The sequence below is a fragment of the Dromiciops gliroides genome, chromosome 2 (assembly GCF_019393635.1).
Source record: "Dromiciops gliroides isolate mDroGli1 chromosome 2, mDroGli1.pri, whole genome shotgun sequence".
Lineage (NCBI taxonomy): Eukaryota > Metazoa > Chordata > Mammalia > Microbiotheria > Microbiotheriidae > Dromiciops > Dromiciops gliroides.
The window spans coordinates 342,553,261-342,580,796 of record NC_057862.1 but is presented as its reverse complement, the minus strand read 5'-3'; the positions used below and the strand labels follow the sequence as shown (position 1 = coordinate 342,580,796).

The 27,536-nt window shown below is 39.3% G+C and overlaps 1 protein-coding gene across 1 annotated transcript in view; it reads right to left on the bottom strand.

Moving 5' to 3' along the window:
• The window catches only part of DOCK2 (dedicator of cytokinesis 2), a 500,741-nt gene that overhangs the window by 445,905 nt on the left and 27,300 nt on the right, over positions 1-27,536 (bottom strand). Inside the window, exons 2-8 of the mRNA XM_043986513.1 lie at positions 24,734-24,817; positions 13,440-13,480; positions 11,985-12,040; positions 11,329-11,425; positions 9,527-9,675; positions 5,541-5,676; positions 4,673-4,827 (exon numbers count right to left, since the gene is read on the bottom strand). Of these exons, the coding sequence (XP_043842448.1) occupies positions 4,673-4,827; positions 5,541-5,676; positions 9,527-9,675; positions 11,329-11,425; positions 11,985-12,040; positions 13,440-13,480; positions 24,734-24,817 (718 nt within the window). The remainder of the gene's footprint in view (positions 1-4,672; positions 4,828-5,540; positions 5,677-9,526; positions 9,676-11,328; positions 11,426-11,984; positions 12,041-13,439; positions 13,481-24,733; positions 24,818-27,536) is intronic.

Sequence of the window (27,536 nt, the reverse complement as noted above, 5' to 3'; positions counted from 1 at the left end):
GCCCAGTACTTGGCACATAGATGTTTAATAAATGTTCATTCCCTTCCTTCTGACTGAATGGCATATAAAATCGACATTTTTCAGCCATTTAGTTTTTCCTGTATGGATTGTTAGGCCAATCTCATGAGAAACAGTATAATAAGCAATTGAACACAAAAGGATATTGCATTCTCTACACTTTTCAGTCCATTTTGTGATAATTTTTTAAATGTGGATTATTAAAGAAAATTATTTGCTAAAGCCTACCTATTCCTTTCTCCTATTTTATCAAGATCATCTTCAATACATGTATAGAAATATTTCCATAAAGGTAACTAAGTTGTCCTATGGGTAAGCAAGTACCAATGTCCTCTCAATTGTCTTTTGGAGGGAGCATTGTCATCAGTAATTTTCCCTCCATTCTTTTTTTTTTTTTGGTGGGGTAATGAGGGTTAGGTGACTTGCCCAGGGTCACACAGCTAGTAAGTGTCAAGTGTCTGAGGTTGGATTTGAACTCAGGTCCTCCTGAATACAGGACCACTGCTTTATCCACTCCACCATTCTTTTATTATATGCTTCTCCCTGCTTTCAGAATTTTAACACTTCCATTACAATTTTCCTTGGTGTGTGCAGAGTCTGGTCTAGTTCCTTTTCTTATTTTTGTCTTTTTAAATGTCAATTTATTTCCTTTTATAGAATATCACAGGGGAAGCTAGGTGGCTCAGTGGATAGAGCATTGGCCCTGGATTCAGGAGGACCTGAGTTCAAATCGGACCTCAGACACTGAACAATTACTAGCTGTGTGACCCTGGGCAAGTCACTTAACCCCAATTGCCTTACCAAAAAAAAAAAATTTTTTTTAAAAGAGAATATCACAGATAGGGATAAAAGGGCTCAAATGTAATACTTCTACTTCCACTTAATCATGGAAATAGATTTTATATAAATGCTAATAGATCTGTTTGATTTTCCTTCTATTTGTTGTTCTCCTGTCAATTTCATGGATATATGTTTTTGGGAAGAACAGACTTAGCTGGGGGCAGCTAGGTGGCCCAGTAGATAAAGCGCTGGCCCTGGATTCAGGAGCACCTGAGTTCAAATCCAACCTCAAACACTTGACACTTACTAGCTGTGTGACCCTGGGCAAGTCACTTAACCCTCACTGCCTTGAAAAAAAAAAAAAAAAAAGAACAGACTTAGCCGGTTTTAATGTGATTTTATGTAATCTTATTTTCCTCTCCACTGCTTTTCACTGTGTTGTGTGTGATACTATTTGTGATCTTCAGTCATACCCCTCCATATTTTATCAATTAATTTGCTTTTTCAAACAATGTTCTTTTCTTTTGATGTGTCTCTCTGCTTGTCAATAAGATAAAGTGTTTTTGTTGTTGTTGTTTTGTTGTGTGTTTTTTTTTAAGCTAAGAAAATTTCAGAACTCTTTTGGCCTTCTTGTTGTGGTAACTGCTTTATACTGGTAAAGCTTTTGCAACAAGCTGTGAAAATTAAGGTCATTTTCTTCACCTTTTCCATTTCTCTTTCTTAGGGCATTAATAACTTGCTAGTCAAAAATCAGGTCAAAACTGTTGCATTTGGCTGCAGGGTCTTCTCTCTGGACATTAACTTTGACCCGCGCTCAAATTAGTAGATGGTCTCCCTGTACAAATTCAGTTGATTCTAATACAACTCTTTTTTTGTTTGTTTTTTAAGATGTTGAGAAGGCAGCCTGTTATAACAGATCGGTTATTAGATCTAGAATAGGGAAGGGCTCAATTCAAATCCTGACTCATAGTCTTATTAGTTGTGTGACTTCCAGTCATGACACTGAACTTATCCAAGCTAGAGTATTCTTCATTTGTAAGATGGGGATAGTACATTCTTCACATGGTCATTGTAAGGATGAAATGAGATAAGGGATGAAAATGACTTTTCAAACTTTAAAATCATATGTAAATGGGGGCAGCTAGGTGGCGCAGTGGATAGAGCACCGGCCCTGGAGTCAGAAGTACCTGAGTTCAAATCTGGCCTCAGACACTTAACACTTACTAGCTGTGTGACCCTGGGCAAGTCACTTAACCCCAATTGCCTCACTAAAAACAAAAAACAAAAAACAAATCATATGTAAATGTGAGATATTATTATTGTTGTTATTAAGATACAATTTCATTTTCTGATATTATTACATGCTTACCATGTTGACTCAGTGCCTTCCAAATCTCTTCTTGAAGAAAGTATTCAAATTAAACAGTAATAAGATGTTTGAGGGGGTCTACAAGTCTTCAGTTTCTTTTGTTTCTTAAATATGAGCAATAGTTTCCAACATGCCTTTCATCATCCTCCCCTTAACTCACCTTTGCACTAAAATTACTGAATATCAAAGTATATGCTGACTTGAAGGAACTTGTCAATTTTTGTATAAAACTTCTTCACCTCTTCAAATTCATAGGCTATAATGATCATTAGTTATCTTCACCATGCAGTATTTCTTTCCTTATAGTGATCTTAAGTATTATAAGATGAGATAAGCAAATGATTCATTAAGTGAAATTCTGTATTGTCTTAGAGCACATGATAAACTCAAATCTCCAGCTCCTTTGTTTCCCTTTCCATTGAGAACCTGGGAACCTTCCTCCCATTTAGCTACAAATTCCCGGTATCTAACAATCTAGTTTATTATGAAACATTAACGTTGATATTGTTTAGTTCTTCAACCATGTCATTTGTTGGTCATTGAACAAAGATCACCGGCTCATCAATTTTAGAGTCTTAAGGCCTCCCAGAGGACGTTGAGACCAACATGTTCATTTTTTAAATGGGTAAAATGATGCATATAGAGATACATTTAGAATGCTAACAGTTAAGTTAATATTCAAAGACAACCTAAAACTCCATCGTTTTTAGAATTTCCATTAGCTATTTGCCATGGATAGTCACTTGACATCTTAAAGTCACTTTTTCTTCCACTCCATTATACTAATTATGGATGGAAAAGGAGTCTGCATGGGACTAAAAGTCATTTTTAAATTTTTCTTTGTTCCGTGAGTTTCCACTCCCTAAGTATTCATCAGATGGTGACCAACTATTGATGAGAGGCTTTTCCAGATTTAACTGGGTTGGTACTCAGAAAACATGCTGATTTGGGATGATACTCAAAGTATCATTTTTTCAGCATGGTAAAATCTGGTAAGGTTTACTATATCATGAATGGCATAGCCTTTGAGTATCCAAGATCATCCCCATATCATCATGAAGTCTGGCTCCTAATTAAGTTATGATTATATTGACGTTTATAGGACACAGAGGAAGATGAGGGGAACTATTACCCATATCTTGGAGGGAAAAAATGTTATTTTATTGTAGTCTACAGCCCAATAGTCCCCAGTTCTTCTGTTCAAATTGAACAGGAATAGGGGCAGCTAGGTGGCACCGTGGATAGAGCACCAGCCCTGGAGTCAGGAGTACCTGAGTTCAAATCTGGCCTCAGACACTTAACACTTACTAGCTGTGTGACCCTGGGAAAGTCACTTAACCCCAATTGCCTCACTTAACAAAAAAGACATTAAATTGAACAGGAAGAAGCAGATTTATCATTGGCCCTTTCCAAATATGAGGACCTGGCCTGCCAAACGCTGTCACCATCTTCTTCACTTTCCTTTAGAAAATTTTACCTTCCTACTTCTTAAACCAAGCATCCATGGGGATACTTGCAGAAGCTGCCCATGTTTTATCCCAAAGATGACAGGTCAATCCCAGCCAAGTTCTAAATGATCCATATCATCCAGAAGAGTGATTTTGGTCCCTTCAAGTTTTTTTTTTCTTTTTAATTAGAACATATCATGCTGACAACCCAGGCATGATCAGACAAGTGTGGAGGAGAAGATGCCTTTAAGAAAAGGTTAGACGACCATGTTCATATTGATGTATGAAGTATTTCTCTGTCCTCTTTTTCCCATACTTTCACCCTTCTCTTCCCACTTTCTCATCTTTCCCCAGAGAGGGCAGTATGTCTTTGGCATAGTCAGAGGCATCACTCAAGTACGCCCTGTCAAGCACATCATACCAGGTGGCACATCAGGGAACCAAGCTGCCATCCGACTGATCCATTGCCCCAATGCATGGCGCTCGGCTTGGGTAATCAATCATGCATATGGGCTCGTAGAACCATCACCCCTGTCAGTGCAGGCAGAAGATATTCTAACGATGCTCAGGAGGCAGGGCTGTGCTCACCTTATCATTTTTAGGGCTTTTTATCACAGGATACCTTGAGCTTGGCTGACAGAAAGTTGTGAGTCTTTACTGAATGCAAAAAAAAAAATGCATCTGAGGGTATCACAGGAAAGATGGTAAGCAGTCGTTTTTGCTATTCCTGGGGGTGAGGAATAGATGAAATAATGCACACTGTACTTCAAGGGATGTGGACTAGACAGAAAAGATAATAGATCTACATCTGGAAAGGACCTCAGAGGCTATCTTGTCTAACTCTCTCATTTTTATAGATCAAGAAACTAAGGCAAATAGAGGTTGAGTAACCTGCCCAGGGTCACACAAGTAAGAAGTATCAGAAGTATCAGAGGTAGATGCCCATGTGAGTGATTTTTTCCACTACACCATACTGCTTCCCATTGAAACTTCTATCTCACCTCACCCTACAGCATAAGGAGTCTACTAAGACAGTATATTCTCAAGATCCACTCACCTTATGACCATTTGCTTGTTGGGATCATAGAGCGACATGAAGAGCTCAGCATCCTCTCCAATTCGGCATACAAAGTTCCTTACAAAGACATAGAGGCTGTGTGTCGGGGAGGAGGAGATCCGGGAATATATTCCATAATCGAGTTGATCCTTAGACTGCCCATCACAGAGGAGAGAAGAGAGAAGGATAAGTTAGCTTCCTAACACTTAATGACAAGACAAACCATACAGTGAAAGGGGCAGGAGTCCGGGATAGAAGTCGCATTGTTTCCCACTAAAAGGCTGTGAAGCCTTAGGTAAGTCATCTCAACTCCAGGGCCTTCATTTTCCCCAAATGTAAAACGGGGCTAACAGTCCCTATACCATATTTCTTAAATGGTCCCTAAAATAAGATGAGGTCATAGAACCATTTGCTATCTATACAATCTTAGTCGTGTCTCTTAATCTCCTAAGGCATCAGTTTCATCAACTGTGAAATGAAAGGGCTAGATCCCATGACCTCCAAAGCCCTTCCATCTCTAAATCTATGATACTACATGAATGTACTTTTAAAGAAAAAAATGCTAAGAAAATGCACGATATGATTACTGATCATACTAGCACAGTAGAAGTAATACCCTCCATAACTGAAAACGTGCTCTATTCTCTAAACTGAGAGCTGGGTTCTAATTTTGGCTCTGTCCCAAACTTCATGCATGAACTTGGGAAATTCACTTTCTACTCTGGATCCGTGTCCACCTCACTTAAGTGAAGGGTGGGAGGTACTAGATGTTACTGAGATCCATTCTCAGTTTTTATGTACTACAGTACTAAGATGAAGATGTGTTGCTCCTCCCTTTGAATCCTGGGCTGGCTTAGGGAGCACAGACCATTTCCTCTTTGATGCGCTCAGTGATTTTATCCGTGGCTTCCTCGTGTGCATGGAACAGGCTGATGACACTGGTTTGATCAGGATCCAAGATATTCCCATCTTCATCTCTGACAATCAGATCTAGCTCAAGGATCCTGTCAAGAAAAGAACAGATGTGAAATTTGGAAAAAAGAACCCCAGGTCATGTAAACTGTCTGTTTGATATAGGTATGTGACAAATGAAGAGCCCTTCGGTACAGCCAGTGTAGAATCACACAGAATCCCCTACTAAAGCTGTCAGGGAGCTAGCTGTAACACACAACTCTCTCTTGACCTGATTATTCAACTACCTCTCTGTGGAACTCTTTTAGATTTTCATTTTTTAAAATTCATTTACAAAAAGCATTGTTCTGATCATTCCAGTTTTAATTATACTCACTGCACCTGCTTCTGGAAAGGCAACCGAGCCATGTAGGATGAAATCATATAGTTTACATAAAGTGCTTTATATACATGTGAGGTGGCCTAGTGGAGAGAGTGCTGGGCCCAGAGTCTCAGGAAGACTTGAGTTCAAATCTAGCCTCTGATATTTACTAGTTGTATGGCCCTGATCTAGTCATTTAACCTCTGCTTGCCTCAGTTTCCTTAACTGTAAAATGAGGATTAAAAATAACACCTTACCTCACAGGGTTGTGAGAATCTGACATAATATGTTAAAGCTTTTAGCACAGTTCCAAGAACCTAGTAGGTGCTATATAAATGCTAGCTTAGTACTATTATTTGAGTCAACTAGGTGGGGCAGTGAATAGTGTGCTATGCCTAAAGTCAGGAAATCATTAGTTTAAATTCAGATTCAGACACTTAGTAACCGTGTGACCCTGTGCAAGTCACTTAAGTCAGAATATAATAGGATATATAATAGCAGCACCTGCTTCCCATAATTGGCAGGTTGTGAAGATAAAATGAGATAATTTTTGTAAAATACTTTGCAAATCTTAAAGCACATATAAATGATACCTATTATTATTAAATACAAAATAATAATAATTTAAATAATTTAATATAATAACAAATTTAAATAAGATTTAAATTTTAAATTAAATAGTTCAAAATAATTAAATAATAATATTAAAAGAAACTATGATCAAAGTACAAAACATAATTTTCTAATGAATAATAAGGAAGCATTTTTATATTCTGTCAGCAAGAAGCCTGGGCAATACTCAAAAGGACAATGTCTGAAACTGATGGATAAATATTTTAATATAGAGAGTTGTCTTGTTCTTATTCTTGAAAATTTAACCTGAAAACCCAGGCTTCACTTCTTATTAATGAAGCCCCAACTACCCAAATAAAGCACATTCCTAATCTTAGTAATCTGAGCTTTGGGAGGAAAAAAGAACATAAAGTTGATGAAGAAGGAGGAGGAGAAAAAGGGGGGAGGAGAAGGAAGAGGAGGAAGAGAGAAGGAGGAAGAGGAGGAGGAAGAGAAGACCTTCTCTAATCCTGTCACTAACTTTGTGACCTCAGACAAGTAAGTCTCTTCTCTGGAAGTAAGGGACCATGTTAACATTCTGTGATTCTGATTCCCACCTGGACTTAGGACATTATTCTCTCAGAGACAGGAATTTGACAGGAACTAGAGGTCCTGGGTTCAAATCGCAGCTCAGTTATTCATGTAACTACTTAATCAAATTTAGTCTAAGTTTATTCATCTGTAAAAGGAGGGGTCTGGACCATGACCTTGAAGGTCCCTTCTGGTTCAAAAGCTTCAATGCTCTGAATTATTACCTATGGCCCATTAGTGGCAAATACACATAAAGTAGACACTTAATGCATGCTTATTACATTTATTGAGTTTTTATCATCATGGCACTGTTTCTTTCCTGGGATGTTTTTTTTTTCTTTTTTAAAGACTAGGTTTTCCTGTCTTGCTCAGGACAGAACTACAGTAGCCACTCAAAGACAGATTTAGTAGACAAATGATTAGCTTTAGCCATATTGCAGCTTGGAACTTGAAACTCAAACAATCAACAAATCTCAGTCTCCCCCTTTGAGCAGGGATTTTATGCAGGATACCACCATAGCCAAAAAATAATAGGGCATTAGCCCAGAGCTGGAGGTAGAATCTATACTTTTAGGTGAGTCCCTAGACAATTCTATCACATAATCCAATGGAAAAAATGGTGGGGTTGAATTCAGAGGAACCGGATTCAAATCCCACCTGGGACACTTTCTATCTCTATGACAAAAGACAAATTGTCTCACCTCGTTGGACCTCAGTTTCCACATCCATAAAGTGAGAGGGTCAGAAGACTACTCTTGCTACTTGGTTCCCAATCCCACCCTCTTTTTCCCCAAGACATTCATCTTGCTCCTAGAAGGCAAGGCTCATTTTATTTTTTGTTTTTGTACCTCCAGTAACTAGCACAATGCCTGGCTCAAAATAAACATCTGTTCAATTGAACTGAACTGAATTAATTGAATTAATTAGGTGGTCTCTAAGTGTCCCTCCCACTCGAAATCTGTGACTACGCCTTGTGGCCTGGATTCCACATGGGAGTGCACCCCAGTAGGCTGCAGGGAACACTTCCCATCTTGTAACTCCTGCCAGCTACAAGAACAAAGATCCCAAGAAAACTATTCCAGGTCTACAAGACCCAGCACATCTTTAGCTGGAGAAGACATTAAGCCACAAGTGGTGAGGAACTTCTCTCAGCCCTTTGACTCAGGCTGAAGGGAGGTCTCTGAGGCCACTTTCCTCTCACTTCCCTAAAAGAAACTGGATGAAAATGAAAGCACAACAAGGCTGGGGCCCAGAAGAGGATGCTCTGGGGGGGCTCCTCTTTCTCAAAAGAAATGCCAAGCACCCTTTGCCAGGCAGCTGGACTCTAGACCTTCCTAGTAAGTGAGCTGAACACAATCCAAGCACTCATTATGAAGCAATACTTAAAAGTTGTCAAAGCCTCTATTGTGAAATGGCGGGCCAACGAAATTCCCCAGACTTACTGAGCCATGCAATATCCCACAGAGATTATGCCCAGCCCCTGAAACCCATTCTACCTGCTTCTCTCACAACTAATGAAAGTAAGACTGTCACCCAACCATCAACAGTGCTCACTGCAGGCAAAGGTAGAAACACACACACTCCCCGACCTGACCTCCCACTCACATCAGGATCCACAGGAGGCTCACAGCAAAGAACATGCAGGCCTAAAGTGTTCCTGCCTGGAGAAAATGTCGTCACCTTTCTTATTCAGCCAATGTAGCTTTTATTCCAACTCACTTTTCTTCTCCCTCCCACTGAGTATATTTGTGTGTGTGTGTGCCTGTGTTATTTCCCACCATAGAGAGTAAGTGCATGGCAGGTGATCGACTAACTCTGTGGAGGGCAGGAGCATGAATCAGTGGGCTGAGATTCTGTGCAAGGGGCAAGGGTGCTTCAAAATACTGAAAGGAGAGTGTTCCCTGGATGAAGAGGAATCCAAATGACCAATCATTAGGAAGGAGGTTAAATGTATGCCCCAAACATCTCAGCCCAATTAAAACTGCAACACAAAGATTCCCTCTGCCTCCAGATGCCCACAGATCCTGGGGGTGATTGTGAAGCATCAAGTGCATTGCTGGAGACGAGTCATCCAAATAGAAAATGGCAAACTCCCACCAAAAATAAAACCTAGTTTCTCTGTTCTGTAGGGTGGTAGGGGAAGGGGTAAGGAAGAAAGAGAGGTTAAGAGGAGAGAGGAGGGTGGGAGGGGCTAGACACAGAGAGAGACAGGCAGAAATGAGAAAGAGAGAGAGGGAAGTAGAAAGAGAGAGGGGGAAATATAGAGGGGAAGGGAGGGGGAAAACAGAGGAGGGAGTTTGGGAGAAGAAAGCAGAGTGGGAAAGAGAATCAAGAGGAAGAGAAAAAGGAAGGTGAGGGAGAGAAAGGAAGGGAGAGAGAGAGAGAGAGAGAGAGAGAGAGAGAGAGAGAGAGAGAGAGAGAATGTTTTTAAAATGTACCTGTTGCCATAGTCGATTTTTGATGTGACTTTCTGCTTAAGTTCCTTCAGCTCATCTTTTGGCAGAGTCCCGGACAAAAGCTGAGACCTCCATTCCATCAGGTCATACATCATGCTCTGCACTTGGAGAAACCGCTCTTTTTTGCTGGCCTGGGAAGCAAGAAAAGACAATATCTATTACCTACATTTCATCAACAAAGGAGGTTGTAAACTGCTCTCCCCCACCCACCAACCACCTCTGGGGAGAACACAAGAACACAAGCCCTAGGCTAAATGTTTACAGTGAGAACAGAAGTGGCAACACTAACAGAGCTCTGCTCACTCTCCAGACTGTCACCATGCCTCAGCTCCCTTCTTGCCCTAGAACTTCCCTATGCTCCCTTGGCTTCCTTCTCCCATTAATGAGATTTTCGCAGGGCCTCCATTTTGGAGAGAGGTCCAAGTCAACTATTCTCCATTACTCTTCTGGATTTGCTTCTGATCCTCCAATCTTCCACTCCTTGATACCAGGTCCTTTCCTCTCCCCTTTCAATTCTCTCTTATGTGTTGTCTTCTTCCATTAGAATATAAGCTCTCTGAGGGCAAGGACTGCTGTCTTTGTTTTCCTTGTATTTGTGTCCCTAGTGCTTAGAATGGTACCTGGCTTATAAGTAAATGCTTAATAAACTGTTGGTGTTTGACCAATTGGGTGGCCACTGGCGTTACAACATAACTATTATGGACAGAAAGCATGCACATAAATAAAATAATGCTTATAATGCACAAAGCTAAGCTTACCAGGCACCCCTCTACAATGAATGAAAGAAGGGGACAGGCTACCAGTTACATGATGAGCTAGAATGCTGCTATTAAACTCCCTCCAAAACTTCCAGCTGCCTGCAACAGGCGAAAACTTTTAACTTGTTACTGAATCACTCATCACATGTCATGAAAACCCTGACTTTCATAATATTCTTAACCTAAGATCTATAAACTTCCTTGGGTTTTTAAAAATATATTTCAGTAACTCAATTTTAATATAAATATTTCCTCTGTTTTATTTTATGCATTAAAAACATTCTGAAATTACCAAAAAGGTTCATAGGCTCTATCAGACTGATCACAGGGTCCCCCAATCTAGATATGATCCATGCGAAACATGGCCATATTAATCTTCCCTGAACCACTACCTTAATGTTATCTCTCTCATGATAACTCCTGAGTCCATGAGCTTCCAATGCCATTAGCAGAGGCCCTGACCCAGGGAAGCCAGACAGTGCAGCAGAGCACTTTCTCTTTCTGTCTCTGTCTCTTTCTGTCTCTCTCTCTCTCTCTCTCCCATCCACCCCCAAGATTTTCATGGTAACCTTGGAGCTGATTGCTTCTCATCCCCTAAGGAAGCACACCCTCCTTGACCTGCTCCCCAACCTACTGCAACAAAAAGAGGCTAAATCCATTTGATTTCTTTCAGATTTGCAACTTAATTTCTTTGGGCCTAAAGACAACATGAGCACTCGCTAAACTTCATGGTTGCCCTATGTATAAAGAAAAATAAAATGAATAAACGAATACCTCCAGAGGCTACCTACAATGAAAAAGTACACTGAAGCCAGGAATTTTAATTCTAGTCCCACAGAGACAGAGCATTAGTCTCTGCCCTTTAACCAAATTATTTCCTCATTTAAGCCTTTAAACAAAGAAACAAACAAACAAAAAATATCTTTCCTGAAACCACTAAAGCCTAATTCCAAGACCAGATTCAGTTTTCTTAGATAAGCCCAAAAACCATCATGTATGCGTCGGCCATAGGGGAGCAAGTCTCACCACATACAGCTGCTTCCAGATGCTGCCCCACTCCCAAAGTGTTGTTGTTACTTCTTGTGCCAGGGGAAGCTCAGCAGGAATAATGTTCTCAGTATTTCTGGGGTCAAGGGTGGGGGGCAGAGGGAGAGGGAGGAAAAGAAAACACATCAAGAATTTGAGGTCTAGGATGTTAACAGGATTAAAAAACGAGCAAATCTTTAGAGAACTCACAGCAGCTCAGAGCTGCCTTACCGGCATGATACTGAGCCATCTGCAATAGGCATGCCAATTACATTATGTAAATTCGAGGAGCTTCCCTTTCTAAATCACTGCCCTCACTAGGGTGGACTTTTCATGCTCCTTACTGAAGATTAATCTTCAAATGAATACACTTTGACAGGATTTGCCTACAAAATGCTTGATCCTAGAACATTCCTGAGCCTAGTACTCCCCCAGAAATCAAAGATATGAACAGGAATCAATTGGTATTATACCTTCAGACTAGGAAAAGAGAGAAAGCCACAGTAATTGACCAAAAAATTTTTTTAAAAAGAACAACATGGAATATTACGGAGTTATAATACATTCCCCTTCAGAATAATTTGACAATGAGTGATATTCAAAGCAGCTAAGGCCTAGGATAATCTATAAGCCATTTCAGAGCCCACCAGAAATACCTTCTTTTTTCAACTGTAACTTCTTTGATGTGAATAAAGGATCTTGGAAATATCCCCTGTTGGAAACAAAAATAAAAAGAATTTTAAAAAAACATGTCACTACTCAAATGATTTACCCTAAATCTTCACAATTTCAGGACATCAGGTTCAAGTCTAATTTGGTTTTCCTTTAAATGAAATTAAGAATCAGAGACAAAGTCAAGGGAGGGAAGAGAATATTTCTTCCAAGTGAGAGTCCCGATTTCAATTTAGAATGAGTATGGATTCTTTATCCCAAAGAGCTCTACATCACCAAAGGCACCAGAGGATGCCCTTCACGGAGCAGATGGGACAGAAAAAGCTTGTAGGTGCAACTTAGAGTTGGAAGGGACCTTGGAGATCAACTAGTTTGACCCCTTTATTCTATAGATGACACAACTGAGGACCAGAATAATTAAATAGCTTGTCCAAAAGTAGTCAGGTAGTGAGTGGGAGAACTAGAATTCCAACCTTGGTTCTCTATCCTGGGTCCAGAATTCATTCCACTCTATCACACTATATTGATTCTCCAAGTATTCTACTGAGATTGCTGGCTTCTAAACCACTAGTTAGTACTCCTTAAGCTCAGTAATCCAACTAATATTTCCCACAAAGACTTCTTGGCTCAAGGGATAAAGAAAAAGAAAAAGAAGCAGAACAGGAAAATATGGGAAAATTTCAATGGCCAAATCATGTTTTTGAAGATTTAAGTCTGATCCCTCATATATGGACCTTTCAAAGTTTAAACTGGTTTTCACACTAAAGAATCCCTCTCCTGGATGTCAGATAAATTTGGGATATAAACATCTCAACAAAGATTCATTTTGAGTGTGTTTTGAGAGCCCAGAATAAGATAGGGATACTTCCCCAAAAGGCCTATCAGGAGACAAGATGAAAACTTTTTTTTTTTCCTCCGTCAACTTGGTTTAGCTTACAGGAGACAAACTAGCTGCCATGCCAAGTCAAATGATGACTCTGCCAAGTTAAACCATTTAAAGTTTTCCTGAAAGCAGTATGTGGAAAACACTGGACTCTGGCTCAGGAGACCTGGGTTACGGTCCCAACTCTGCCACTGCCTGACACAACCTTGGACAAATCGGTACAATCTGTTAAGGTTTCTGTTAGTTTGTCTACAAAATAAAGGGACTGGACTAGTCATAAATTCTTAGCCCTTGTGAATGTGTGAGTGTGTATTCAATTTGGTAACCTCATGAAGCCTATGGAGCCCTTCTCAGAATAATGCTTTTAAACAATAATAAAAAATGTAGGATTTTGAGAGAGACTATTTATAATGAAATACTGCTATCAAATTTTTTTGAAAAAAAAAAACAAAAACAAGTTTACAAACCCCAAGTTAAGAACACTTGGACTAAATTCCCTTCCAACTCTAACATTCTAAGATTCTAATCAATTCAGACATGGAATAATGTGCCTTACCTCTAACATTTTGTGCTTCATCAGGTATCCCCTGTACCAATCTAAAAGGGAAAAATACCAAAATTTAAAAAAATGAAAACATTTCCATACCATTCTGACAAGTGTTATAGAAATAGACCAAAAAAACTCTTTAAAACACCTTTGAACCTAAAGTTATCAAGAAAGTATAGGAATTACATAAAATATCATGAAACAAGGTTGTCTATTCCTGACTTATAAAATCTTCAGTGGTTCTCAGGTTCCTAGAAGATAAAATAAAATCTTTTCATAATATGCTTGGAGAGGCCAGGCCTTATATAGGACAATCAGGTGAGTCAGGCTCAGAGACAGAACGCAATGAGACACTCTGTAAACCATAATATGGAAAAAATTCTTATTAATAACAAAAGATATAACTTCTAAGGTTAAAGAGTTCAGAAAGGACTAACTCCCCTTAATCTCCATATTCACCATGTCAAGCCACCATATTAATAGGTCAGAAATGTATTCCTTTCATGCCAATAGGAGACCTGGTAAAAACCTCCCACATAAATACCCCACAAAATAATAATAATAATAAATAAATAAATACCCCACAGGCTGGGTCCTTTATGCCTCAGGCAACAAGGAAACCAAAATAATGATAACTGTAAAAATTGACTTCCTGCCCCTCTAAAGTTAAGCCAGCCCAGGTCACATAAAACATGGGTTACTCTTCCCACATCAGGCATTAGTATCTCTCCACAATCTTGCTTAAACTTATATTTCCAGTCTTATTTTGCATGATTCTCATTTATGTACTCTAATTCTCTGTTCCTCAATTTCATCCTACTACGTCCTATCTCTGTGCCTTCCCATGAGGCACCTATCCCCTAAACCTGGAAGGCACTCCTTCCTGAGACCCACATGATGAAATTCTTCTCTCCCTTTAAGGCAACCAACCACAAGTATCAACTCCTTGAAACCCTCCTTCATCATTGCCTGCCAACTGAAAGTGTTATCTTCTTCCTTAAATTTTCCTCAATCACTTTGTCTGGATTTCTCCTTTGCCTCTATTACACCTTACCTTTTGTTGTTGTTTTTGTTGTCGTTATTTTGTATACAAGTCATTGCTGGTACACAACAATACAGGGTTACATCATTTTTTTTTCCTCTATCACCTAGTACAATGCCTGGTATCTAGCAGTATTTAGTAAATGGAGTTTTTATTCTTTTCTTTCCAGAAACACCAACATTTTTAAAAAAGACTAAAATTAACATACCACCTTTCAAAAATATCACATCTTGGCACAGAGGTTAGAGGACGTTAGGAAGACCTGAGTGAACTCTGTCCTGTCTCTGACACACACTAGCTTCGTGAATATAGGGGCATCGTTTAAATTCTCAGTGTCCCCAAACAACTCTCTAAACTATGAGTTAGAGTGGATAGAGTTTCCACAATGGGGAGTTGCCCTCACTGATGAAATCACAGTTTGGGATAACCACTACTCTCTTATCCCATTCTCCAAAAAGAACTGTTATGAAGGATCACATAAAATGTAGACAAGAGATCAGACAGGAGGTGAACCCAGGAGGGGAAAAAAATGATTTGATGTATATAAAGAAGAAGAAGGGAGAAACCAGAGAATCGTATTCATACTGTCACCTGCTTTTTAAAACACGGCACAACATCATTAGCTGACTTGAGCTGCCAATTCAATTCAATTTAATAAGTATTTAATATACATCCACCCTTTCACTAAGGTCCTATTCCCATTTCTCATCATGATTATGCCACAGACCACATGTTCTAGCAAATTAGAAAAGCTTTGAATTGGGGAACAGTGACAGATTGTACGTCTTTCCTCCAAGAACCTAACAAAGACTAGAGGCTTATTTTCAACTTGATCCTACAGCAAAAAAAAAAAAAAAATTAGCTATAGTAATTCTCAAGCAGTATTGATAAGTTGTAGTGGTTGTCGGTTATTGCCTCAGGAAGAGGGGTAACACACCTATTAAGTTATAAGTCTTTTATGTGTTAATGTATTAGAGTTCAATGCTGTTAGGAATATTAAAAAAAACCCAACAGAATAAAATGTGCTCTTTACCATCAAGGAATTTACAATCTATTTGGAGAAACAAGATATATAAACATGAACAAAATTAGAAAAGAGCATAAGATCATTCCAAAAATACATGCTAAAGAAAAGAGATCACTAGGATAGTGAGTGCACAGTAGGCTTCGTGGGGAAGATAGCACTCAAGCTGAGCTCTGTAAGGATGAGAAAATTTTAGATAGATGGAAAAGATTATTCCATATGAAGAAACACCATAAGCAAAAACTTCAGAATGAGCATGGAACATTATGGAGATAGTGAGGGGAGCACCTTGGCACAAACCATTCATCCTGAGGAGAAATGAGAAGAGGCTAGGAAAGTAGTGTGGAACCAGGTTGTAAGAGGGAACTAAACACCAGCCTGAGGAGTTTGGGCTTTGTCCTGTAGGCAATGGGGAGACATGCACTGTGGTTTCTCTAGCAGGGAAGAGGTGTAATGAAAGCAGCATATTAGGAAATGGATCTGGTAGTGGCATACAAGATGATTTAGAGGGGGACAGACTACAAGGAGTCATTCTCTACCTTCAAGAAGATTACATTCTATTGGAGAAGAGGAGGACAACAAGTACATGCAAATTATGTACAAAGTAATACAAAGTAATTCAAACAAGGAAAAAGCACTAGAAATTGGGGAATTCTGAAAGGTCTCATGCAGCGGACTCCAAGTTCCCTAGAGACTAGAAGAACGTACTCTTGACATAAATAGGAAAGTTGGGAGGAGGAGTGGGTTTATAAAGGGTTTGGACATGTTGAATTTGAGCTATCTCCAGAATATCCTTCTTCTAGTCTCCAAGGTTCATAAACTTTGTGTCATCTGTGACTCATTACTCTCCTTCAACCCAAAGAGCCAATCAGTTATAAATTCATGATGATCCTACCTCCATAAAATTTTTCATACCTATCCCCTTCTCTCTACTCTACTACCACATAGTTCAGACCCCCATCACCCGTGCCTTGATTATTGCAACAGCTTCCACATTCATCTCCCTCTTCAAACCTCTCATCACTCCAGTCCATCCTACATAGTGAAACGTAAGTGATCTTCCTTAAAGATAGATCTGATCATGTCAGTACCCTACTCACCCAACTCTAATGGTTCCTTATTGCCTTTAGAATGAAACATAAACTTCTCTGGTTAGGTTATAAAGCCCTTCACAACCTGACGCTCCCTCTCTCTCCTCTCTCTCCTCTCTCTCTCTCTCTCTCTCTGTATGTACACACACACACACACACACACACACACACACACATATATATACACATATACATATATATATACATGTACACGTACACATATATACACATACACACATAAGTAGGTAAGCCTTTGCACAGGCTGTCCTCTATACCCAAAATGCACTCCTTTCTCACCTCTGCCTCAGAGACTCCCTCTCTTCCTGTAAGGTGAAGTTTAAGCACCATCTTGTACATGAAGCCTTTCTGATGCCACACAGGTCTCCCCCCCCCCTTTCCAAACTATCTTGTAGTTAACTACTTTATATCTATTTTAGTTTATTTAGATTTATTCCCCATATATTTATCCATGTTTTTACTGTCTCCCCTATTGTAATGTAAACCTCTGACAGCAGGGCTCATTTCATTCTTTGAATTATCATTTTCAGAGCCTAGCACAATGCCTAGGATACAGTAGGCACTTAATAAATGCTAGCTGATTGATGATTAGGACGGAGTCTGATCTAGGCTGACAGTTAGAAGCTCTAGGTTCCATCCTACCACCAGTAGCAACAGCAACAAATATTTATTAAGCACCTATACGCACTAGATATTGTATTAAAAATACTGCGGATAGAAAGAGAGGCAAAACCAAAATCCCTGCCCTCAATGAGCTCATAGTCTAATGGAGAAAACAGCATAGAAATAAGTATGTACATCTGAGGTATATACGGTATAAACTGGAGGTAATCTCAGAGGGGAGGACTATAAATGGAGAGGACAGGCAATGGAGATGGGGAGAAAATGAACCAGGATTGCCTGCTGCAGAGAATGGAGCCAGGAGACATAAGAGGTGAAGAGAACATTTCAGGATCCAGGAATGAAAGACAGCCAGTGAAAACATACAGAGCCAAGAGATTGAATGTCTTATTGGAGAAATTGCTCTGAAGGTAGACTTATGTGGGGTCGTTGACTAGCCTGCTATCTCCAGAGATGGCTAAAATTATTGTCTGTATCTAATAAAATGGGTGCACTCCTCCGAGAGCATGGGTATTCTGTACAGCCAGTATTAATGAATACTCTGACTTGAAAAGCCTTTGAAATTATTCAAGCAGATCCAAATGCTGGCATTCATCATTTTAGTAAATAAAATGCATCTGTCAGGAGCCTCTTTACCATAACCTCATTACTAGGATGACAGATTGTTGTTTAAATGTGTCCACAACAAATGGGCAACCCAAAACAATTTAAAATGTGACCACCCAGCTGGCTCATTATTATGGAGAGTGGACAGATACTACAGAAACCTCAAAAGCACAGTACAGATGCAAGCTGTTTGCCCTATCCACTATCAACTAGAAACTGTAAAAACATCTCTGTAATTCCATTTCTCTTATACATGCCTCAACCAAGATAACTGCATGCTTACAATCAGAATTCATCCAATTAGAATTCATCCAATTACCCTCTACTCACATTTTAGGCCTCAGGGCTGCCTGTATTCACCAAGAATATCTGACCCAAGTTAAATGCTGACCCTTTGATCTCTGCCTTGACCTCCAAGCTCCCAGCCCTTTATTTAGCTTAAGACCTTTGGCTTAGTCCTCGTTTGGGTAATGGCCCATTGCAAGCTCACTAGGATATGACAGCTCTTTCCTAAGCCTATTCTCCATTTTAGGAGCTATGTCTTGCTACATTCCACAGCATAGCAAATACTACTGACAGCTAAGTAGGCAGGCAGGGAAACAACAAACATTTATTAAGAACCTACTCTGTGCCAAGCACTGTGCTAAGAGCTGGTGATAGTAATAAAAACAAACAAAAATAAGATAGTCCCTGGGCTCAAGGAGTTTATAGTCTAATGGGAGAAAATTGGACATAAAAGGAAGATGAAAAGGGAGGGGGTGGGAAGAAAGTAACTGAATAGGTCCATAGAGTCAGAGGCAAATAGTGTACAATAAAATCCCAGATTATACAATGATGCAACAAAGATCTCCATGACAAAGCATTTTTCAAGTCTCAAAATCTCTTGATCTTTTCAGCTAGTCCCACTCTTTACCTCCACCTGAAATCTCTTACGGCACCCCACCCTTTTGTATCTCTCCTACACCATGCAATGTGTCTGCAATGTTTCAGGGATCCACATTGCATTTGTGTGGATAACCTTTCCACCAACCCAGATCATAATCCCTCTATGTCTTTTATAAAGTCTTTTAACGTTTGCAAAGAACTTTACATATATTATCTCACTTCATCCTAAAATCAACCTAGTGAATTAGGTTCTATTATTACTCCATTTTACAGGTGAGGAAAAAGAGAAAGAAAGATTTTAGGTTGCTCATGCCTTAGCTAATAAGCATTTGAGGAAGGATTACAAACTCAGGTCTTCCAATGTCCAAGTTAGCATTTTACCCCACTTGCCACCTGGCTGCCCCCAGATTAGAGCCAAGTATTAGTACAAAACTATGTAATTCTTATATTACAATTTATGTTGGGCTATTTGTATTCCTGGCTTAGCTCTCCTAATAGATTATTAAGATACCCAAGAGAAAAGACAGAATCTTATTTATCTCTGTCTTCTACAACTAAGCCAGGCATTGTGTTAAGTAAGCTCTGAGAATACAAAGGAAGGAAAGAGATAGTCCCTGCCCTCAAGAAGCTCATGGTCTAAAGGGAGAAAATAACAGTCAAACATATTCACACAAATAAAATCAGATCTAAATGATCAGAAAAATATCAATTGTTCATGGATAGGCTGAGCTAATATAATAAAAATGACAATTCTATCTAAATTAATTTTCCTATTCAGCACCACACCAATCAAACTACCTAAAATTATTTTATAGAGCTAGAAAAAATAATAACAAAATTCATCTGGAAGAACAAAAGTTCAACAATATTAAGGGAACTAATGAAAAAATGCACAGGAAGGTGGGCTAGCCATACCAAATCTGAAGCTATACTATAAACCAGCAGTCACAAAAATTATTTGGTATTGGCTAAGAAATAGAGCGGTGGATCAATGGAATAGGTTAGGCACAGAAGACACAGTAGCAAATGATCATAGTAATCTACAGTTTGATAAACCCAAAGACTCCAGCTTCTGGGATAAGAACTCAGTATTTGACAAAAACTACTGGAAAAACTGGAAGATAGTATGGCAGAAACTAGGCACAGACCAACATCATATACCATATACAAAAATAAGGTCAAAATGGGTACATGATTTATTGTTGTTGTTTTCGTTTGTTTGTTTGTCTGTCTTATTTTGTTTTGGTGGGGCAATGAGGGTTAAGTGACTTGCCCAGGGTCACACAGCTAGTATGTGTCAAGTGACTGAGGCTGGATTTGAAGTCAGGTCCTCCTGAATCCAGGGCCGGTTCTTTATCTACTGCGCCGCCTAGTTGCCCCATGGGTACATGATTTAGACATAAAGGGTGATACCATAGGTAAAGTAGAAAAGGAAGGAATAAACTGCCTCTCAGATCTATGGAGAGGAGAATAATTTATGACCAAACAAGAAATAGAGAACAATACGAAATGCGAAATGGATGATTTTGATTACATTAAATTGAAAAGTTTCATGGGGTGCAGAGCACCCCAGAAGTTCTCTGGGGCACACCAAGGAATATTCTCCTTGAAAAACTAAACCAGAGGACAGATAACGCCTAGAAAGATAAGCTGAACTGAACCCAACTGAGCTAGCTTCGGATTCCTACCCTTCATTCTGGTCTCCCTTACCCTGGGGAGATAAGTTTGGGTGTGGCTTCAGCCTTTGTGTTCTGAAGAGGGATCCGTAGCCACCCCTCACCCAATTCCCTCAGCTACCACCAGTGGGAGATGGTCCTCCCTCACTAAAGGAACTTTCCACAGGAAGATGGTCCACCCCCATCAGTCCTCTATAAAAGTACCTTCCAGTCTCCTGTTCGAGGAGATTTGGTACCTCTGAGCCATGTGCTTTATGCCAAATCTCCCCATGAAAAGTCCAAGGATTTCTTTCATGGTTTCCCTCCCCCCACCCTTCCCTTCCCTTGCTCCTAAATAAACTATCACCTTATTCTAACTACGTTTTGTGTGCAAGAGGGTGTAATTCTTTAAAGAGGAATTCCTAAGAACCCCAACTCCTACACCAACCCCATACCCCATTTCCCACCATATCAAAAGGTTTTGTACAAACAGAAGCAATGCAGGCAAAATTAGAAGGGAAGCAGAAAGCTGGTTAACAGTTTTTATAACCAGTGCTTCTGATAGAGGCCTCATTTCTAAAATATATAGGGAACTAAATCAAATTTATAACAATGCAAGTCATTCCCCAATTGAGAAATGGTCAAACAGGCAGTTTTCAGATGAAGAAATCAAAGGTATGTATTGCCATATGAAAAAATTATCTAAATCACTACTAATTAGAGAAATGCAAATTAAAACAACTCTGAGGTACACCTAATACTTATCAGTTTGGCTAATTTGACAAAAAAAAGTAAAATAATAAATGTTGGAGAAGCTGTGGAAAAATTGAAACACTAATGCATTGTTGGTGGAGTTGTGAACTGATCCAACCATTCTGGAAAGTAATTTGGAACTATGACCAAAGAGCTATAGGGCTGTGCATACCCTTTGACCCAGTAATACCATTACTGTATCCCAAAGAGATCATAGAAAAGGGAACAGGACCCACATGTACAAAAATATTTACAACAGCTATCTTGGTGGTGGCAAAGAACTGGAAATCGAGGGGATGCCCATCAATTGGGGAACGGCTGAAGAAGCTGAATGTTATGGAATACGATTGTGCTATAAGAAATGGTGAGCAGGAAGATTTCAGAAAAATCTGGAAAGGCTTAAGTGGACTGATGCTAGGTGAAGTGAGCAGAACAAAGAGAATATTGTACACAGTAATAGCACAATTGTGTGGTGATCAACTGTGATACATTTAGCTCTTCTCAGCAATACAATGATCCAAGACAATTCCAAAGGACTTGTTATGGAAAATGATCTCCACATCCATAAAAAAGAACTGTGGAATCTGAATGCAGATTGAACTATACTGTTTCTATTCTTTTTTCTTTTCTTTATTTTTTGAGATTTTTCTCTTTTATTCTGATTCTTCTTTCACAACATGACTAATGCAGAAATATGTTCATTGTGATTATACATGTATAACCTATATAAGATTGTTTTCTGTCCTGGAGATGGGGGAGGGCAGGGAGGGAGTGAGAAAAATTTGGAACTCAAAATCTTATAAAGACAAATGTTGAAAACTATCTTTTCATGTAACTGGAAAATTAAAAAATACTTTTGAGATTAAAAAAATAATATACAAACAACTCTATATATCTATCTCTCTATGTAAATATGTTTATGTATATATGTGTATGTATATATACATATATATACACAAACACACATGTGTATATATACACACACATATATATACATATGTGTGTATATATACATACATACATACATACATACATATATATATATATACACATATATATATATAGTATCAAAAAAGGAGAAGATGACATTTGGTGTAGAAAAGTCAGGAACTCGCCTGACCTCTCCCCAAACTCCCCTCCAAACAACTTGAAAATATTGTCTCAAAATGAATTCTGGAGCTCTAAATCACTAGTGATTAGAGAAAGATAAAATTAAAATGACACTGCGGTACCACCTCACACTAACCGACTGGCTAATATGACAGAAAAGGAAAATGACAAATGTTGGAGGGGACATGAAAAAATTGGGATACTAATATATTGTTGGTGAAATTGTAACTATCAATCTGGAGAACAATTTGCAACTATATCTAAAGGGGTATAAAACTGTTCACACCCTTTGATCTAGCAATATGACTACTAGGTCTGTATCCCAAAGAGATCAAAGAAAAAGGAAAAGGCCCTATATGTACAAAAATATTTATAGCAGCCCTTTTTGTGGTGGCAAAGAGTTGGAAACCAAGGAAAGGTCTGTCAATTGGGGAATGACTGAAGAAGTTGTGGTATATGATTGTGATAGAATACTATTGTGCTATAAGAAATGACAAGTGAGATGCTCTCAAAACAAACTGGTAAAGATGAATCAAAGTGAAATGAGCAGATCATAACAGCAATATTGTACAGTGATCAACTGTGAATGACTTAGCTATTCTCAGCAGTGCAAGGATCCAAGACAACTCTGAAAGACTCACAATGGAAAATGCTATTCACCTCTAAAGAGAGAACTGAGGGACAGAGTCTGAATGCAGATTGGAGCAAACTTAAAAAAAAAAAAAAGCTTTATTTTTCTCAGGGGCTTTTTTTGAGGGTGGTGTTTTCTTTCACAAAATCATTAATATGGAAATATGTTTTACATGACTGTATATGTATAACCTATATCAAATAATTGCCTTCTCAAGGAATGGGGGGAAGGAAGGAAGAGAGGGAGAGAATTTGGAAAATTATTAAAAAACAAATGTTATAAATTGTTTCATACATGTAATTGGGAAAAAATAAAATATCAAATATCAAAAAAGAAATGCAAAAAAGATGTTGAAAATGTAAAATCAACAGGAATAGGCAAGCTATTGGATATAATGATGCCTGGACATCTTAAGCTGCGTTAGCGCAAGGTAGCCAAGAAAGATAAAGATAGCATCAGTTTGGCTATGATTCTTCCGGGGCGGGGTGGGGATGGAGGGGCCCCTGTGGGAAATGTTTCCCTATGGAATCAAAAGATTATAGACCCAGAATTAGAAGGCCCTTCTAAAATCATGTAGAATAAACTCTTCACTTTAGGAATGAGAAACTGAACCTCAAGAAGTCTTTTCTGAACTCAAACAATTAGTAATCATCAGAGCTGGAATGTGAACAAAGTTAATTTCTCTAGACAAAGACTTGAAGAAAAAAGGAAAATCTCTGATCAAAGGGTAAAATCTATTATCATGACATAGCTTTAGGTCTGTAAGACATGTATGAAGCTATGTATTACTTTGCATTTCAAGTAGCTAGCCCCAGGATGACACTGACTAGAAGTAGGCTTTTCGTGAATATAGATTGAAGATAAAATAAATTAGTATACAATACTACACAACTAGGCTTGTTTTTTGTTTTTTGGGGGGGACTTGGGGGTTTTGTTTGTTTGTTTGGGTTTTTTGTTTTGTTTTTGTTTTTTTATCTGTAGGATACACTACAAAGGACAGCATGGGGCCAGTGTCACTGAAGCAGAGTCCCTGGGGGTAAGGGGTGAAAAGATTGTTAAGGTAGGAAGGAATCACATTATTAGAGGCTTTAAAAGCCAACCAGAAGGTATTATATGTGATCCAAGAGGCAATAGGGAGCCTCTATAGCGAATGCCCCATTAGAAAAATCAAATAGACTGCTGCTGCCTGATTGCCACTGAATGGGAAAAGGTAAAATTCAACAAGGGGCAGCTAGGTGGCGCAGTAGATAAGACACTGGGCCTGGAGACGGGAAGACCTAAGCGCAAATCCAACCTCAGACACTAACTGTGTGACCCTGGGCAAGTCACTTCACCCTGTTTGCCTCAGTTTCCTCATCTGTAAAATTAGTTGGAGAAGGAAATGGCAAACCCCACCAGTATCTCTGCCAAGAAAACCCCAAAAGGTGTCACGAAGCGGTGGACATGACTGAAATGACTCGACACCACCACCACCCTTAAGCTTTCTTCCCTTGGATCACTGTGAATTCTATCACGACTTTTTTTCTAGTGAGAGTCAGGGAAAAGGGTAACTTAACCCATACCCCAACGCTGCCACACTTAAACCTAAAGCAATTTTTCACTTAGGTACCAAAAAAACAAAAAACCTGAAGGCTCTCCTGGAACTTAACTCATTCTGGCTCATGTTCTGGGTCCAGAGTAGATGGACCCCTAGGTGAGGAAGCAAGTGGGCACAATGCCCAGCTTTGGGGTTCAGCCTCTGCCCAGTAAATAAATCTCTGTAGTGCAGAAACTATTATAATAGATGCTATAGGAGTAACAACAGAAAATAGCCCAGATGTCTCCCAAGCAGGGGCAAGGACTGTTTCAAAGAATACCAACCGCTTACCTCCACAGGTTTCCTGGATGCGCACCACATCACCAATCTGCAGGGAGAGCTGGGGGGCTCCATTGCCTCGAAAGTTATAGATGGCTACAAAAGGAAAGAGAAGATGAGGTTAGGTAGATCAGAAATCTGAGAGTCACAGGCGCATAGATAGTGAGATCACAGCATTAGAACCAAGAGGGATCTTAGAGGTCATCTCATTCAACACCTTCATTTTACAGATGAGGAAAATAAGGCTGAAAGAGGCAAAAAACTGCTGTGTTTCTGACTTCTGGGACTTCCACAACAAGTCTCAGCTAAAGTCTCACCTGGAACCTCCTTCTACTGGGGGTCCTGCTCACCCTAGAACAGGCATGCCCTCCTGAGGCCTTCTCACCCTGGAATATACCTCTTGCTCTACCTAGACTGCTTTCTCCCATTGTAAGGAGTGAGACACTTTCCCCCCTCCCTCTCCTTCCAAGGTAAATCCTATGAGAGTAGGAATTATCTTTTTTTTAAGCTTGAATGTATATATACTTAGTACCTAGTACAGCAAATAGTGTTTAATAAGTGGTTTTTTTCTTTGCCTTGCAAACTGAAGACAGGTCTTGGAATTAAAAGAGAAAGATATTCCCCTGCAACTGAAGCAGGACACTATTGCTAATGTTTTGGGGGATGGGTTTGGGGGTAGGGGAATGAGAAGACTGCCTATAGGCAGGAGAATGTATGGGACTTCTATAAACCTCCTCCAGGCCTCAGCATCTTTGAGAAATCCTACACTCTAATGGATTCAAACACCTAAAGGAATCTGAGATCTTAAAAATCAAGTCAACATTCAGTCAACTATCATTTATTAAGTACCTCCTCTGTTAGGTACTGTACTAAGCACTAGAGATACAATGAAAGGCAAAACAAAACAAAAACATTCCCTGTTCTCAAAGAGCTCACAATCTATTGGGGGAAAGGACATGCAAATAACTATGCAGGGAAGGAAGGGAACAAGCATTTATTAAATACCTACTATGTGCCAGGCATTGTGCCAAGCACAGCTTGCCCAGAGTCATACAACTAGTAAATATCTAAAGCAGAATTTGATCTCAGGTCTTCCTGATGCCAGGTACAACATTCTATCCACTGTACCAGCTAGTCGCCTATGATCAAACAAGATACATATAGAGGGAAGGCAGTAGCATTAAGGGGGATCAGGAAAGGTTTCTTGCAGAAGGTAGAATTTTAGCTGAGACTTAAAGGAAAGCAGGGAATCCAGGAGTCAAAAATGAAAAACAAGAGTATTCCAGGAATGGAGGATCCAAAGTAAAAACAATGTCCTGTTGGAACAATAAGGAAGTCAATGCCACTGGATGACAGAGGGAGTAGAGAGGACTAAGGTGTAAGAAGATTGGAAAGATAGGGGAGGGACAGGTTACAAAGAGTTTTGAGTGCCAAAAGAAGGTTTTGTATTTGATTCTAGAGATGATAGGGAGCCACTGAAGGTTATGGGGGGGGGTGGAGAACACATGGTCACACCTGTAGTTCAGTAAGATCAATTTGATGGTTGTCTGGAGGAAGGACTGGAATAAGGAAGAACTAAGGCAAGGAGACCAACTGACAAACTCTTGCAATAGGCCAGGCATGAGTTGATGAGGGTCTATACTAGGGTCTTAAAAGGGTAGAAACAAGAGGATTTGACAGCTAATTAAATATGAGGAGGTGAGATAGAGATGAGCCAAGGAAGACCCAAGTCTGGATAACTAGGAGCATGATGGTAGCTTGAAAAGTAATATGTAAATTAGGAAGAGGGGAGGATTTGAGGGGAGAGATAATGAGTTCTTATTTGGGCAAAGTAAGTTGAAAATGTCTTGAAAAAATCCAGTTCTAAAAGTCCAATAGGCATTTGGAGATGTGAGACGGGAGGTTAAGAGAGAGGTTAGGGCTGGATAAATACATCTGAGAATCATATGCATAGAGATGACAACTGAATCCACAGAAGCTGATGAAATCACCAAATGAATTATAATAGATGGAGAAAAGAAAAGGACCCAAGACAGAGGCATGGAGAAGACCTATCATTAGTGGGTATGACCTGCATGAAGATCCAACACAGGAGACTGAGAAGGAGCAATCATACCAGTGTGAAGAGGAGAAGACAATAGTGTCATGAAAAGAAGGGAATATCAAGGAAGAAGACTGATGGTGCCCAAAGTGTGTAGAGAATTCAACATGAATAAGGTTTGGGAAAGGGCCACTAGATTTAGAAATTAAGAGGCTATTGCTTACTTTAAAGATTACAGCTTCTACTGAGAGATGAGATTGGAAACCAAAATGCAGAGTTAAGACGAGAGCAAGAGGAAAGTAAATAGAGTCATCAATTGTACCCAGTTTTCTCAAAAAAGTTTATCCTTTAAAAAAAGGAAGAGAGATATAGGATGGATGAGAGTTGGCACAGATGGATAGATCAAGGGTTTTTTGAGGATGGAGGTGTAAGGGCTAAAATTCTAGCTAGTCTGTCTAAAATATCTAATGAGTGGTCACCAATAAGTTATAAGCTTTAGCAAGAGTTAGACTTTTAAGCATTTATTAAGGATAATAAGAATTTGGAGACATGTCCTTTTTGTAGGGAGTAGGAAAGCAGCCAGGATTTAGAGAGTCAATTTTAGTGAGAGAATAAGGATGATAGAGGGGGCAATCTACTAGAGAAGACAGGATGGAATGAGATGACTTGCACATGTAGAGGGGCTTGCCTTGGCTTGGTGAAGTGTTACCTCTTCTTGTGATATAGGAGTTAAGAAGGAAGAGGGAAACATCTGAATGATATGAGATCAAGAAC